Genomic DNA, 13531 nt, shown 5'->3' on the forward strand with positions numbered 1-13531 from the left:
GCAGATAAAATGTGTTACTGCCTTCAGAGGTCAAGGTTGGTAGCCTTTCCGTCATATGCTAAACTCCTCATGAACTCCCAACAGCTGGACCAAATGGCCTTTCAGAGTAGCTCTAAGGTCTTGTGGTATAATTCTCTCTGTCCATCCCAGTGACAAAACAAACATTAGGTCCCATTGAATAATTAAAATATAGCAGCTTTTCCAAAAGAATTAGCTCCCAAAATTGTATCCAGAATTCACTTGTCTAGTATCTTTAAGTACCCTGTATATTTACATCATTATAATCAATGTTTTTGGACAACCACAGTATTAAGAAATTTAAACTTGGATAATAGGTTTCCTCAGTATGAAATCAAGTGCAATACCTATTTTTGCTCTCTTCATAAATAGAAAATGACCAAACATTACAAATACTTTATGTTTACTGATTATATTTACAGAAAATATTCAACAATCAGAACTCACCATTTGCAAATACTGTACATTAAATTATAATATAACCCCTGCTACAAAAGCTATCTTATGTTAATCTAAGATAAAAACTATCTCTAGTTTAAATACATTAGAAATTACAAAAAAAAATTAGAAAGTGGTCTTCAAGTGCTGAAGATCTAGAAGAATTCTCCAACATCTGCTCTCTTATCTCGACATTTGCTTCGAGCTTTTGTTCGAGCTTTGAAGGCTGCAGAATTATAAAGATGCTGAAATGAAGGAAAGGAAATACATATGAATCACTAAAGCTTAAAATATTTTTATAAAGGACAAAAATGATAATGTAAATTAACTAATCTAGACCTTATAAATACTTGAAATGTTTATAAAATACACATACAAAAAAACAAGGCAGGAGGATTAACACATAATACATGATGGCTATTCTATATTAAGAAATATTAATCATTTGATTAATATAAAATATAAAAAATTTTTAAAACCGCATCATTTAATCTGATCAAAGAAAAAACAAATCATGAACCAAAGTGAAATATCCAAAATACCTAATATCCTATTAATAAAATAGCAAGAAAAAAAACAAGGTTCCATTGCAATGCCAATTAAAGTAGCAACATTTTAAAATCATAAAACCCAGGGGTGCCTGGGTGGCTCAGTTGGTTGAGTGTCCAACTTCAGCCCAAGTCATAATCTCACAGTTTGCGGGTTCAAGCCCCATATCAGGCTCTGTGCTGACAGCTCAAAGCCCGGAGCCTGCTTCAGATTCTGTGTGTATCTCTCTCTCTGCCCCTTCCCTGCTTCCACTCTGTCTCTGTCTCTGTCTCTCTCAAACATAAATAAAACATTTAAAAAATAATAATAATAAAATAAAATAAAATCATAAAACTCAATGTTGTCAAATGTGTGTGTAATAGCTACATGCCTTCATTCATTACTGGAAACAATTAAAAATGATAGAATAACTTTAGAAGGTTATTTGGCAGTACTAATCAAAGAGTCATAATCCAGCCCTGTATTCTCATATTAAGATTTTTTTCCAAGAAAGAATTCAAAAGAGAAATGTAAAGATATTAATATTAAAATACCTAATAATCATTTATGTGGCTATAAAAATGATTAACTATAGTCTATAAAAATATAGTTAGGCACTCCCCACCCACTAGTATGGCTATACTACAAAAACAAAAAAGTCAGAATGACAAGTGTTGATAAGTATATAAAAATTGGAACTCTCATACACTACTGGTAGGAATGCAAAATGGTTCAGTTGCTGTAGAAAAGAGATTGGCAGTTCCTTAAAAAGTTAAACACAAAACTACCCTGTGACCCAGCAACTCCACTCCCAGATATATCCCTAAAAGCAATGAGAACAGGTGCTCTAACAAAAACATGTACACAAATGCTCAGAGTAGCACTATTCACAATGGCCAAAAAGCAGAAACAAGCTAAATGTCCATCAAGTGATGGATAATCATGTGGTGTACCCACACAATGGAGTATCATTCAGCCACAAAAGGTACTAAAGCACTGGAACGTGCTATAATCTGAACACTGGCAACATAATGCTGAATGAATAAAGCTACACAAAAGGTCATGGTATAGGAGTCTATTTACATGAAATATCCAGAACAGGTATATCCCGAAAGCACATTAGTGGTTGCCAGCAGCTTGGGGAGGGGAGTGGGAAGGGAATGTTTAAGGATTTAAGTTTCCTTTGGAGGTGATGAAAATATTTTGAAACTAGACAGAGATGACAGATGCACAACACTGTTGAGTGTACTAAATGCCCTGAATTGCACACTTCACTTTTTTAATATTTATTTATTTTGAGAGAGAACGAGCGAGTGAAACAGAGAGAGCATGCACACATGAGGAGGGAAGGGGCAGAGGGAGAGAGAGAATCCCAACAGGCTCCACACTGTCAGCACAAAGCCCAATGCAGGGATCAAATTCACAAAGCTTGAGATCATGACCTGAGTTGGTATCAAGTCAGACACTTAACGGACTGAGGCCACCCAGGTGCCCCAGTGAATTCTACATTTTAAAATAGTTTATTTTACCTTATGTGAATTTTACCTCAGTAAAAACATAAAAATATAATTAAGGATTTTGGAGATGTTAAGTGAAATTACATTAATTAGTATTTAATGTTAACCAACTTACTAAGTAGGTTTAAGTTATCCGATACAAAAGACACACTGTGTACTTATTCATAACTATAAAAACTTAACAGAATAAAAGAAGACAAGAAAGGAAAATAATTTGTGTTAATGGGATTATGGATAAAAATTATTCATTCTAGCTCCCCATACTCTGAATACAGTAGAGTTTCTACAATTTTAATACAACTATTCTGTGTCTGAAACATCATAAAGCACTACAAGCCCATAGACTCTGCTAAATACCCGTCACCTGGTGGAAACAAAGCCTCAGTCTACTTTTCTTTGCGGCATTGAGTTCTGATGAAAACAAAAACAATACCTACCCTTTCAAAACGAGAAATCTTCATGGTTTTAAGTGTTGCAGCATCAAGCATCACCGGGGGTCCAAGTTCAAATACATTACGAAGGAATTCATTTGACTTTAGTAAACAGAAAGTTAATAAAATAAGGCTCATTATCAAATATCAGCTCTTTTTTACTATATAAAGTGAAATCTGATTAACAGAAGTTATATGGAGCTTATAAATTAGAACTTGGATCACTTATTTGCTTTCTCTTTAGGAGACTAAATTGTTTCCAATGCCTTGTATCCCAGAAAGTTACATAAGCAAAAGCCCTCTACAAAACTTACAGATGCTCCACCAGATTTATACAATAAAACAGTTTCATACTTACTCAATTCTACTTTAAAAAAATAAATGCAGCTTGTATCATGCTGAAAGCATCTGCATATCCAACTAACTTCAAAAGCCCATTAAGTGACCTACATTCCAAACATCTCCCTAATTCAAAAACAAACACACAGAAAAGAGGTCACTCACTCACCTGCAAATGGTACTGCATTCCTGATCCAAGAATTTCCTTAAAGGTGTCATAGGTATGTTTCTTGACCCAGCAATCAATATACATACGTTCAGGACCAAATTTAACCGTTTCTGTTGGAAAATCCCGCTCCTAGTCAACAGAAGAGGAATTAAGATGGCTTCCCAAGATGCTACAAAAACACAATTTCTCAATGGACACATTTACAAGTAAACACAATGGTGTAGACTGGTAACTCTGATACCTCCCCATCCCTGAGACATGAATAAACTAGCAAGTAATATCTTATTATAAGGATGTAGAACTTGCCTATTTATAGTAGACTTGAAGGCACAACTACGTTTGGATAAATGTTACTGGCAAAACCACATTATTGTGAATGTCTTTAAATTTCAATAGCACTCAGCAAACTTGAAGGAAAAAAAACCAGAGATCTGTACTGGTCTACAAACGCAGGGTGAGGGAGGGAGGGAGGAGGAGGAGGCTGCGAGACAAGTCAGAAGACAAGATGGCCCCGCACACCAGTGGTGGAACTCAAAGGAAGCGGGGGTCAACGGAAAGAGGCGAAGGTGAGTGGGATGAACAGACCAACCAAAAGTAGAGAACCAGCAACAAGAGGCCTCTACGGGTCTAAGAGCAGGCTTCTTAAGGAAAAACGAGAGGTAACACATGGAGTTTAAGACTTCAGAGATGGAGCAATTTTGCCAGAAGACAATTTCTAAAGTACAATCATGAGAGGGAATCAACTGAATAAAGGAAATGAAAGTAAAGATCATTGAAACAAATACAGGAAAGGGTTCTCCAAATGCAGAGGAGTCACCCAGAATGGGGGCAGATCTTAGGACGAAAAAAAAAAAATTGGCTGCTCCATTCTTTAATGAATCATGATTACAAAAGAGTAACCAGGAAGAGAGCAGCTGATCACCACAGGGACAGGACAAAGGAGATGGAACCTGACCACTCCAATCACCTTCCCCACATCTGTCTAGGCCCCTTCCTTCTCAGCAGGCACAGTATATAATGCAATAGAAAAGGACATGAACTCTAGACTTTCATGGGTGTGCCACTCATTGGCTTGTCATTTTGGCAAGTGATTTAACCCCTTTGGATCTGATCCCTTGCCTGTAAGGTGGGGCCTTCAATACTTATACCACAGAGTTATTAGAAGTGTAAGATAAAACATGTCTGTGAAGCACTAACAATGCCTGGTCTGTTACAACTGAAAACAAACCCAGGAGGATTCTGATACGTCAGCCTTTCTTATTTCAGAATCACTGAGACACCAGGAAAGAGTTCCCTCTAAACTCATCGGCGTCATAATCTAGTCCTCTCTCCTAAATCTCTCCAATTCAAGGCAAACCATACTCCTTACCTCATACTCTCAATCTATCACTTATATTTTCAAATGCTCCCTTCTCCACTGGTTCCTTCTCCCGTAAACAGCACCCGGCAACTAAAACAAACACAACAACAAATCCTCCCAAAATCCAGTGATCAACTCTCTTCCTCTACCAATTACAGCCACGTTTTTAAAAAAAAAAAAAAACAGTCAAAACACAACATCTCCACTCCTTCACTTTCCAATCCACTTCAGTCAAGCTTTTCTGCCATCACTCTACTGAAGCTGCTCTTATAAACATCACCCAGCAATGACCAAATGGACAATCCAATGGATACTTCCCTCACTTTCTCACTTGACCAATCTGCAGCACCCGGCCCTGTTGATAGCACAGTACAGTGGGTTCAAATTCCAGCTTTGCTACTTACTGTTCTTTATGCCTTTGGTCTCCATGTTTCCTTAAAAAGAGAACTGTAATGCTTAAGTGTTACAATGGAACGGAAATGAGAAAACTGCATGTCAAGGCACTTAACATACTAAATGCTTGCTGATTTAAGAAACACATGAGCTTAAAGAAAGATTTTCAGATGAAAAGAAATGATAGGCAGCAACAAGCACATCAAAATGGAGAACTCTCCTCTACAGCAGTTTAACTACCTTCATTTAAAAGACCCATCAAGGAAGAAGGGTCCTTCAGAGAAAGCAAAGAAACAAGAACACTTAGCAAGGCTATGAGGAACACTGAGGCTGAAGCTGGACGGGAACCCAGGCAAAGGGCTGGAAGGAGGGGAAATCCTGGGTAGAAAGGGGAGGGTGGAGAAGGCCTGGGAGGGAGAGCACTGCACGAAGACTTATGAGGTAAGGAAACGGCTTCACTTGTAGTAGGTGGTAGGCAGGGGTGGAGGCACAGCAGAGGCCTGTTAAGGCTGGTGTGCACTGTGAGCTGCCTGTGTCTTTCTCAGGAGAATCTGTGCTGCATGCTGTGGCTGCTCAGGCTGAGGGGCTGGTCAGCAGGGTCTGCTCAGATCCTACCGAGCCTTAAAAATCTATTATCCAGAAAGGACGCATCAAGACAGAAAATCTGACGTCAAGTCTAATCCAGAAAACACAGAACACGTCGTTATCTTATCTTTGGTGGTGACATTATCCAAATAGAGGAATATTTTGCAGCTATTCAAGAAAATGTCTTGCTTAATTTGGGGACACCACCACACTAAAATTAGAAGATCAGAAGGATCAATTTTTATTATAGATGTCTGCTCGAGCTTGGGGATTTTATTTTTCAGATTCTAAATACCAGAGTTAAGTATAAAATATTACTATAATGTAATTACAGTTAGCATTAACCAAAATGTATAGATCCCTGAAGATCTCTATACTAATTTATACCCTAAGTTTTACTTAGATTAAAATGAAGAAAGTTCTTAAGCAGGCTGTGGATGAGAATCACTGGAACAGTTCAAAAATGGACCTAAATGGGGTCTTAACTCTTTATTTTTTTTTAATTACCACTCTAAATTTTCACACACACACCAGGCTGAAGACTCTTTGGTGACATATTTATTTTTAAATGAGCTGCACTATTGAATAGTAAGAGCCTGAGCTATTTATCCTTTATATTCAGGAAATAGTTCTTACCTGGCCAACCAAAAAAAAAAAAGAAATAAAAGGAAATGTTAAAAGACTTTGCTATTCGCCACAGTAAAACTGCCCCTAACCTGCAGTTCCTTTTAACCGTGCATTCTATTCAAATCCCCGAAGGTTTCTAAATCAATTTATTTGCCAGGCAGATTGAAACAGGTTAGAAGACTATACAAGGTACTCAAGTATCAGATGATTTTTAAAACCTTACTTAAATGCTAGGTTTTGTTACTCCATTTTTAGCACCTCGGCTTCCTAGGGACAATACAAAGGTCTTTGCTTAAAAGTATTGAAGGGTAGGCAGTACTATTCACAGGGAACACTGTACTGAATGTAAATACGGATGTGCTAAGCACCACTGTTTAAATGATGGCAAGTGCAACAAAGTGAAATACACTTTTGTAACAAGAATCTTCATATTTTTTAAACTAAGAAAAAAGTAACTTTATGCATCAAAATTAAATTTGCCTTTGTTTAAAAAAAATTTACCTTGTTAAAAACCCACTGCAGGCTTAAAATGAGGAACTACTTTGATCAAAGGTGAAGTTCAATCAACAAAAGGACCCAACTTGTCACGTTTAGACCAAACCAATCTCATTCCAAAACGGGCAGCCATTACAGCATTAAGAGACCAACCTCCACTGCCCGCAGGATGTCTCTGAACACGGACCGCTGCTTTCTCTTGTCCACTTTGGCCCGGTGCTTGTTTCCATCTGTAGCCAAAGCCCGAAGCATCTGAGTCAAAGATTCCATGTCTTCATAAAAAAAGTCCTGGTGATGAAAAACCATTTTAGTTTATTATTGGGTTCCTTTCCCCCGCCAACCTTTCCTAGCGCTAACAAAGAACAGTCCACTTTGGAAATCAGGCAGCAGTGGTAAAAAGAGCACCACACATCTCTGAGCTCTTTAGAGATCTTGGCACATAGTCACTTATTCACACATTTATCATATCATGAGACAACTGTAATCTGGAAATGCTGACTACAAGATGATACGCTACCACCAAACAACTATCATTCCCCTGCCAAGCATATCCAGATACATTCAACAAACACTTACTGTGTTCCTACCATCAAGACATTGCTGGGATTTCAAAGAAGTTCAGTGGAAGTCAGATTCCACAAATACCAACACAGCTTCTATCCTCTGGCTCTTCAGTCCCCAAGGCACACAATCCCCAAATTCCAAATATTCTTGTTCCCCAAGTATAAGCTATCACTAATGCTTAAAATACCTAATCTCTAATTTACTGGCCATATTTCAATTAAGCAAGAATTTAAATCAGGTGCATAAGTCAAGTACCTCAACTATACAAGCTAAGAAGATATTTTAATCCCTTCTGAAGAGAAGCCAAAAAATGTATTACTATTTGCTACTGCCCTGATTTGACTGTGGGCTTCCTTGTTACAGTTTAAGAACGGCTATCCTTTTAAGAAGTATCTTTGAGTATTTTTATTCCTTAAGTACACTTTATAAACACATTAAAAACGATTCAAAGTTATTTAGCTGACCAAAACTAGAGCAGACACTTAGAGAAGCCAGAAGGTAAACAATCTCCAGCTCTAAATATTCATGGCTGTCTAATATTTTTTTGCATTAGCTGTAATAATCATTTAACTTATTATATTAAAATAATTCTTATTCTGGATATTCTTCAAATTGTATATATAATTGTTCAAGTTCAAAAAGTGTAAATGCAATTTCTTTTAATGTCTAAAATGAAAAAGACTATTAAACTGGTAGAAATTTTATTATTTAAAATATATTATTACTGGTGGAAAATTACCACACTGATACTCTAACTTTTAAGTACATATTTTCTTATTGTCAATATTTTAGAGATTGTGTATTAACTATTTCAACAAGTTTTCTTCAAATGTTCCAAATCAACCTTCTATGTCTGAGTAACTGGAACCAATACCTTAATGTTAAGGTTTGCATCTGGAAAATCTACCGCCAAAGCTGATGAGGTTTTACTAAAACAGATTTAAAGTTAATGTTTATCTCTATGTACATAAATCCCAATGAATGTGATGTTGTCATAATAGTTTTACTTGTAGAAACAAGTACATTTCAGACACTGGAACGTACTCATTTCACTGGCTTTTCATTCTGTTATGGTATTCTCAAAGAAAAATGTATAGAAAATCTTAAAATACATATAAGAAAATAAACAAAATTAAGAAAACTCTGCATATTACCTTGTTTTAAGAACCAAGAACCACTCCTAGTCTTCCCCACCAGGGGACATCTGGCTATGTCTAGGGACATTTTTAGTTGTCACATCTGAGGAAGCAGCAGTTGCTACTGACATCTAATGGGTAGAGGCCAGAGATGTTGCTAAACATCCTAAAATGCACAAGACTGCAACCTACTCCCAATAAAAAAAATTACACAGCCCAACTTGCCCAACACTACAGAGGTTAATAAATCCCACTATAATTGATCTCTGCAACTGATAAAACTCAATCTAGTGTACAGTATCAATCACTGAGTTCAATATAGTACTAACCTGGAAAAAACAAATGTTAAATACTGTAGGGAAATGTCTCCGTAACATGTTTGGGCATCAAAAAGAAAACGTAAAATAAAAACAGTCCCTAAATAGCATCCAAAAGCCAACTTCTTAGAGTTTAAAACAACTATATAGTAAAATTATGTATCTATCCAGGGAGAAATGAAAAATGGGCCCTTGGAGATACAAATAAACACCTTAACTCCTAACAAATATAAAAAGAAAATAACAGAATCATTATCACACAAGGATGAATGTCCACCTGTCTGTCTCCTATAGCACTTCCTTTATCAGGTTAAGTGGGGGATACAAATGGGAGAATCAAGAAAGGTCTATGTTATATTTTGGTATGTATTCCTGGGTCAGCGTGTTATGTGGCCCCCAAGATCTGTAACTCTGCCTAGTAAATAGTCTTGGTCTTAAGTCATCTTAAGCTCAGAGAGCTTCTAAGAGGCCACTACTAGACCACTGCCAGAGAGGAGGAAGTAATATTCAGTTTAATGAACAGTTACAGTAATAGCTACCACTTACACTGTACCTATCACGTATTCTCAACAACATTATGAGATAGTTACTACTTTATTCTCTATTTTAAAATACTGATACTGAGGCATAGAGAAGTTGCCCAAACCATCCAACTAGTAAGGGTGGAAAAGAGATTTGAACCTGGAAATGTGGCTCCAGAGCACACTCTTACCGATGTGGTTCTAGAGCAAATATGCATTATAAACTAGAGAGAGAGCTCTCACAATTCATGATTACACATAACAACTTATGTTAGCAAAAGGCTCTGAATATTTCAATACCATACATTTGCCACTAAAACCACGATTTAAATCAGGCTATGTATTCATCAACACTTGGTTTAATTAATTTTTTGAACGCCCTACATCTATCCCCACCACTACCACAAACTCACTCCTTTCAAGAAGCTTACTTCAGAAAAATAGCAAACAAAACACTAGATTCTGTTCTGTAACTCAGTTCATTTTTGTCCTTAGGACTTATCCAAACATGTTTAACCTGACCTGAGTTCTACTTCCTAGGTATCTCCTACAATTTATTAAACCCAGAGAACAGAAGATATATGGGTAATAATAAATATATGTTTACACAATTTTTTTTAAAAATTCAACATGTATACTTTAAATTGTAGTATTACTTTACTCTTAAGATACAGTTCAAATGAAAAAGCAAAGAAATTACCATCTCTAACCAGTAGAGTAACAGAAAATTAAAAAACTGGAACATCTGGCTTCAATGCCTTAAGGTTAAGGAGCCATTAAGTAGCTCAATAAAATTAAACTGATTGCTAAACTGGAGTCCAATTTCTCCTAAGTATGTTCATTTGCTACTGACAGCATTAATAGCTTCTTTCCATTCCTACCTGCTATCCTTCAAAAAAAAAAAAATGGGGGGGGAGGGTGAGGTGAGAGGAGGCCTAACAAAGACACATCCTAGATAGAAGTTTTAAGAGCCTAAACATTATTGGGTTTTAGTTTATTTTTATTTATTTTTTTGAGAGAGAGAGCAAGAAAGCAACTGCGGGAGGGGCAGAGAGAGAAAGAGAGACAGAATCCCAAGTAGGCTCCACACCGACCGTGCAGAGCCCGATGCAGGGCTCTAATTCACAAACTATTAAGTCCATGACTTGAACTGAAGTCAAGGTGAGATGCTTAACCAACTGAGCCACCCAGGCGCTCCAAGCCTAAACATTATTTATAAACACAGGACTAGAATGGAATGCGAAGGACTAAGGCAACAGAGATATTATTAATCCTATTTGGAATTATTCACTGTTAAGTAACACATTTAATTCCAGAAAAGGTTTCATTCCAGAAGTACACTCTTTGTCTTTATATTAAAAAGCACCTAGTAAGTAACCAAAGGTTCACAACAGAGGATATAAACTAGGGTAACCAAATGACCCAGTTAGCCAGAGATGAGAGGTTTCCTGTAACACAGGACTGTTAAAGCTAACCTTAGAACAGTACCAGGCAATCCAGAAAACTTGGTCACCTATCACAAATTCAATACCTTTAAGAGCCAAATTGAGTAACAAACATCACTGGCAGACAGTGGGTGGGGAACTGCAAAGCACATGTCCCAGTCTAAAGGTCCATGTTGGTTTCCAGCTTTGGCTTAGAGACATTAAACAGCAATGATTAAATTTCCCTGATCTCAAACCTATGTTGACTTAGTATTTCATCCATCTGTCTGACATTTATTATAAAGCATCCATGCCTAAATCACCTGAATGTGTCCTATGTCTGAGAAATCCAAGCAGTTCCATACAGATTGTAGTAAACAACTCTCTCCATGATAACAGTGCCTCTAAACTTGAGTTGACAGCAAGAGTTAAGTGTAATAAGCTATACTCAAGTTGCTGCTCTACCAATTCCTACTGATTTATGCTCTTAATATTGCTATGCCTAGAAGCAATCAATCACCTGTTTCTCAAGTTGGCCATACTCCCAAGTTATCATCCAACTCTTAATTATGAAGATAATGATAGAATAATGGTCCTCATGATACAATCTTTTTCTCTATTCACCAAATACTTACACTCTCCATCCCTCTGGCCAATTCAAACATAAGTGCCAAAGATTCACCAGCAGCTATTCTCATGTTTACATCATCAGAAGACAGTAGGCTTGGAAGTTTATGGAAATGCCTAAAAAACAGTTAGTCATTACTATGTGAACACAGCCAATCATGTCAAAAAATGTTTTCATAAAATATGAAACTAAGATACTTACACCTCAAGCTTTTTCTTCACTTCACTGATTGGGCATATGGTCAATAATAATGTCCATGCGAGAAGTGAGCTGATATGAAGTACGGTATTAGGGGTGCTGCATATAACATTAGTGTCTTTCTCTTTAAGATAGGACTTGGTGAAGATATTTTCCAAACATTCCAGAGTTGAATACAGCTCCTAATGCATAAGAACATTAAATAAGGTGATCATCTTAAATTTGAAATGTGCAAATAAGTGGAGTCAAAGGTTTTCTACTTACAGTAATGTCATCTGTAGCAATAAAACAGCAAACACCAAAGCAAGTTGCACACTAAAAAAAAAAGTAAATATAGACATTAATGTTTGTAATTTTCTTATTTCTGTATCTTCCTACTTTTATAATTCAAAGTGAAAATTTTCTTAACTACATGACTATATTGGTCCTATGCATACTATAAAAAAAAGAGAGAATATAGGATCAAGAGTTAAGGGAAGTGGGTCTCAGCCTAAGTTCTGCTACCAAACTGAAAGTATGGGAAAGTTCTATTTCTCTCGGGTCTTCTTCCATTAATCCAGCAGATCATTTTCAAACTTCCAACTCCAATTCAAAGAAAGAGATGAAGTTTGCACATTGGAGATAAAGAAGCCTACTCTATTAAGAATACTTAAAACACATTAAGTTTGTTATAAGGCTTTTAAAACCATTTATGTTCATTTGTTTTTACATAGACTCTACTACGAAAACTTTCAGAAAAAAATCATTTTCCAAGACATAAGCATACCAGGAGCAGAAATCCCCAATTTAAATAGCTCTCCTCCAACTTCCACCTAAAGAAGGAACTCATTAATCCAGATCCCACTGTTTTCCCAGGATACTGAAAAGTGGTCAGGAATCCTGTAACCGCCTTTTGTTAGGGGGAAACAAGGGGCCGATAAAGGACTACAAAGGTATAAGTTACCTAATAAAATGTACTCAAATTACAAAACTTACATACAACCATGTGCTTGCAGCATAAATGGGAGCCATTAATTTTCAGAACACTGCTCTAACAGATCATATGAAAACAGTTTATGATTTGTGGGATTTTATTATGCCCACTTCCCTTTTCTCCATGTTTTCATTAAAATTCTCCTGTTGTTCCAAGTGCCCCTAAAGCGTTAAGTCTTTAAAGTCACCATTCACACACCCAGGTTTCAGTTAGTTTGGTTCTAGTACTATGAGGACTATTGTGGCATCAATCAGTTTGGTGTCACTATTTTAATTCCATTATTTCATCTGGTAAAAACTGGACACTGCTAAAGTTAGAAAGTAATCTAGGTATTATTCTCAGTAATGAAAACTTTCAATCTGTAACTGCTTGTCCTGAGCAAGCAGCTCAGGCAAAGCTACATCTCTCCTTTGCTGCTTGAAAGAGAAAAAATGTAGCTTAACAATTAGAACTGCTTACATTCCTCTGCTAATATGAGGATTGTCAAGTATTCTTTCGAATTCACAGCAAGCATCAAACATACTTAAAAGAAAGAATGACAACAAACACACGCGATGAAAATTAAGGGATCACTACAGGTACCCACCCAGCAGTGTTTTCTGTCAAACATTTCAAAAACACCTCTCCAGGGGCGCCTGGGTGGCTTAGTCGGTTAAGCGTCCGACTTTCGCTTAGGTCATGATCTCACGGTTCATGGGTTCGAGCCCCGCATCAGGCTCTGTGCTGACTGCCAGCTCAGAGCCTGGAGCCTGTTTCATAGTCTCTGTCTCCCTCTCTCTCTGACCCTCCCCTGCTCACTCTGTCTCTCTCTCTCCTAGAAATAAATAAAACATTAAAAAAAAATTGAAAAAAAAAAAAAAAAAAAAAAAA

The 13531-nt window shown here is 36.8% G+C and overlaps 1 protein-coding gene across 1 annotated transcript in view; it reads right to left on the minus strand.

The window, feature by feature from the left end:
* Positions 1 to 387: 387 nt before the first annotated feature.
* The window catches only part of IFRD1 (interferon related developmental regulator 1), a 21651-nt gene continuing 8507 nt past the window's right edge, over positions 388 to 13531 (minus strand). The window contains exons 6-12 of the mRNA XM_077775075.1: positions 11953 to 12003; positions 11692 to 11870; positions 11498 to 11606; positions 7054 to 7188; positions 3441 to 3569; positions 2939 to 3034; positions 388 to 701 (exon numbers count right to left, since the gene is read on the minus strand). Of these exons, the coding sequence (XP_077631201.1) occupies positions 612 to 701; positions 2939 to 3034; positions 3441 to 3569; positions 7054 to 7188; positions 11498 to 11606; positions 11692 to 11870; positions 11953 to 12003 (789 nt within the window). The 3' untranslated portion in view covers positions 388 to 611. The remainder of the gene's footprint in view (positions 702 to 2938; positions 3035 to 3440; positions 3570 to 7053; positions 7189 to 11497; positions 11607 to 11691; positions 11871 to 11952; positions 12004 to 13531) is intronic.

The sequence above is a fragment of the Crocuta crocuta genome, unplaced genomic scaffold, assembly GCF_008692635.1.
Source record: "Crocuta crocuta isolate KB4526 unplaced genomic scaffold, BGI_CrCroc_1.0 scaffold47, whole genome shotgun sequence".
Lineage (NCBI taxonomy): Eukaryota > Metazoa > Chordata > Mammalia > Carnivora > Hyaenidae > Crocuta > Crocuta crocuta.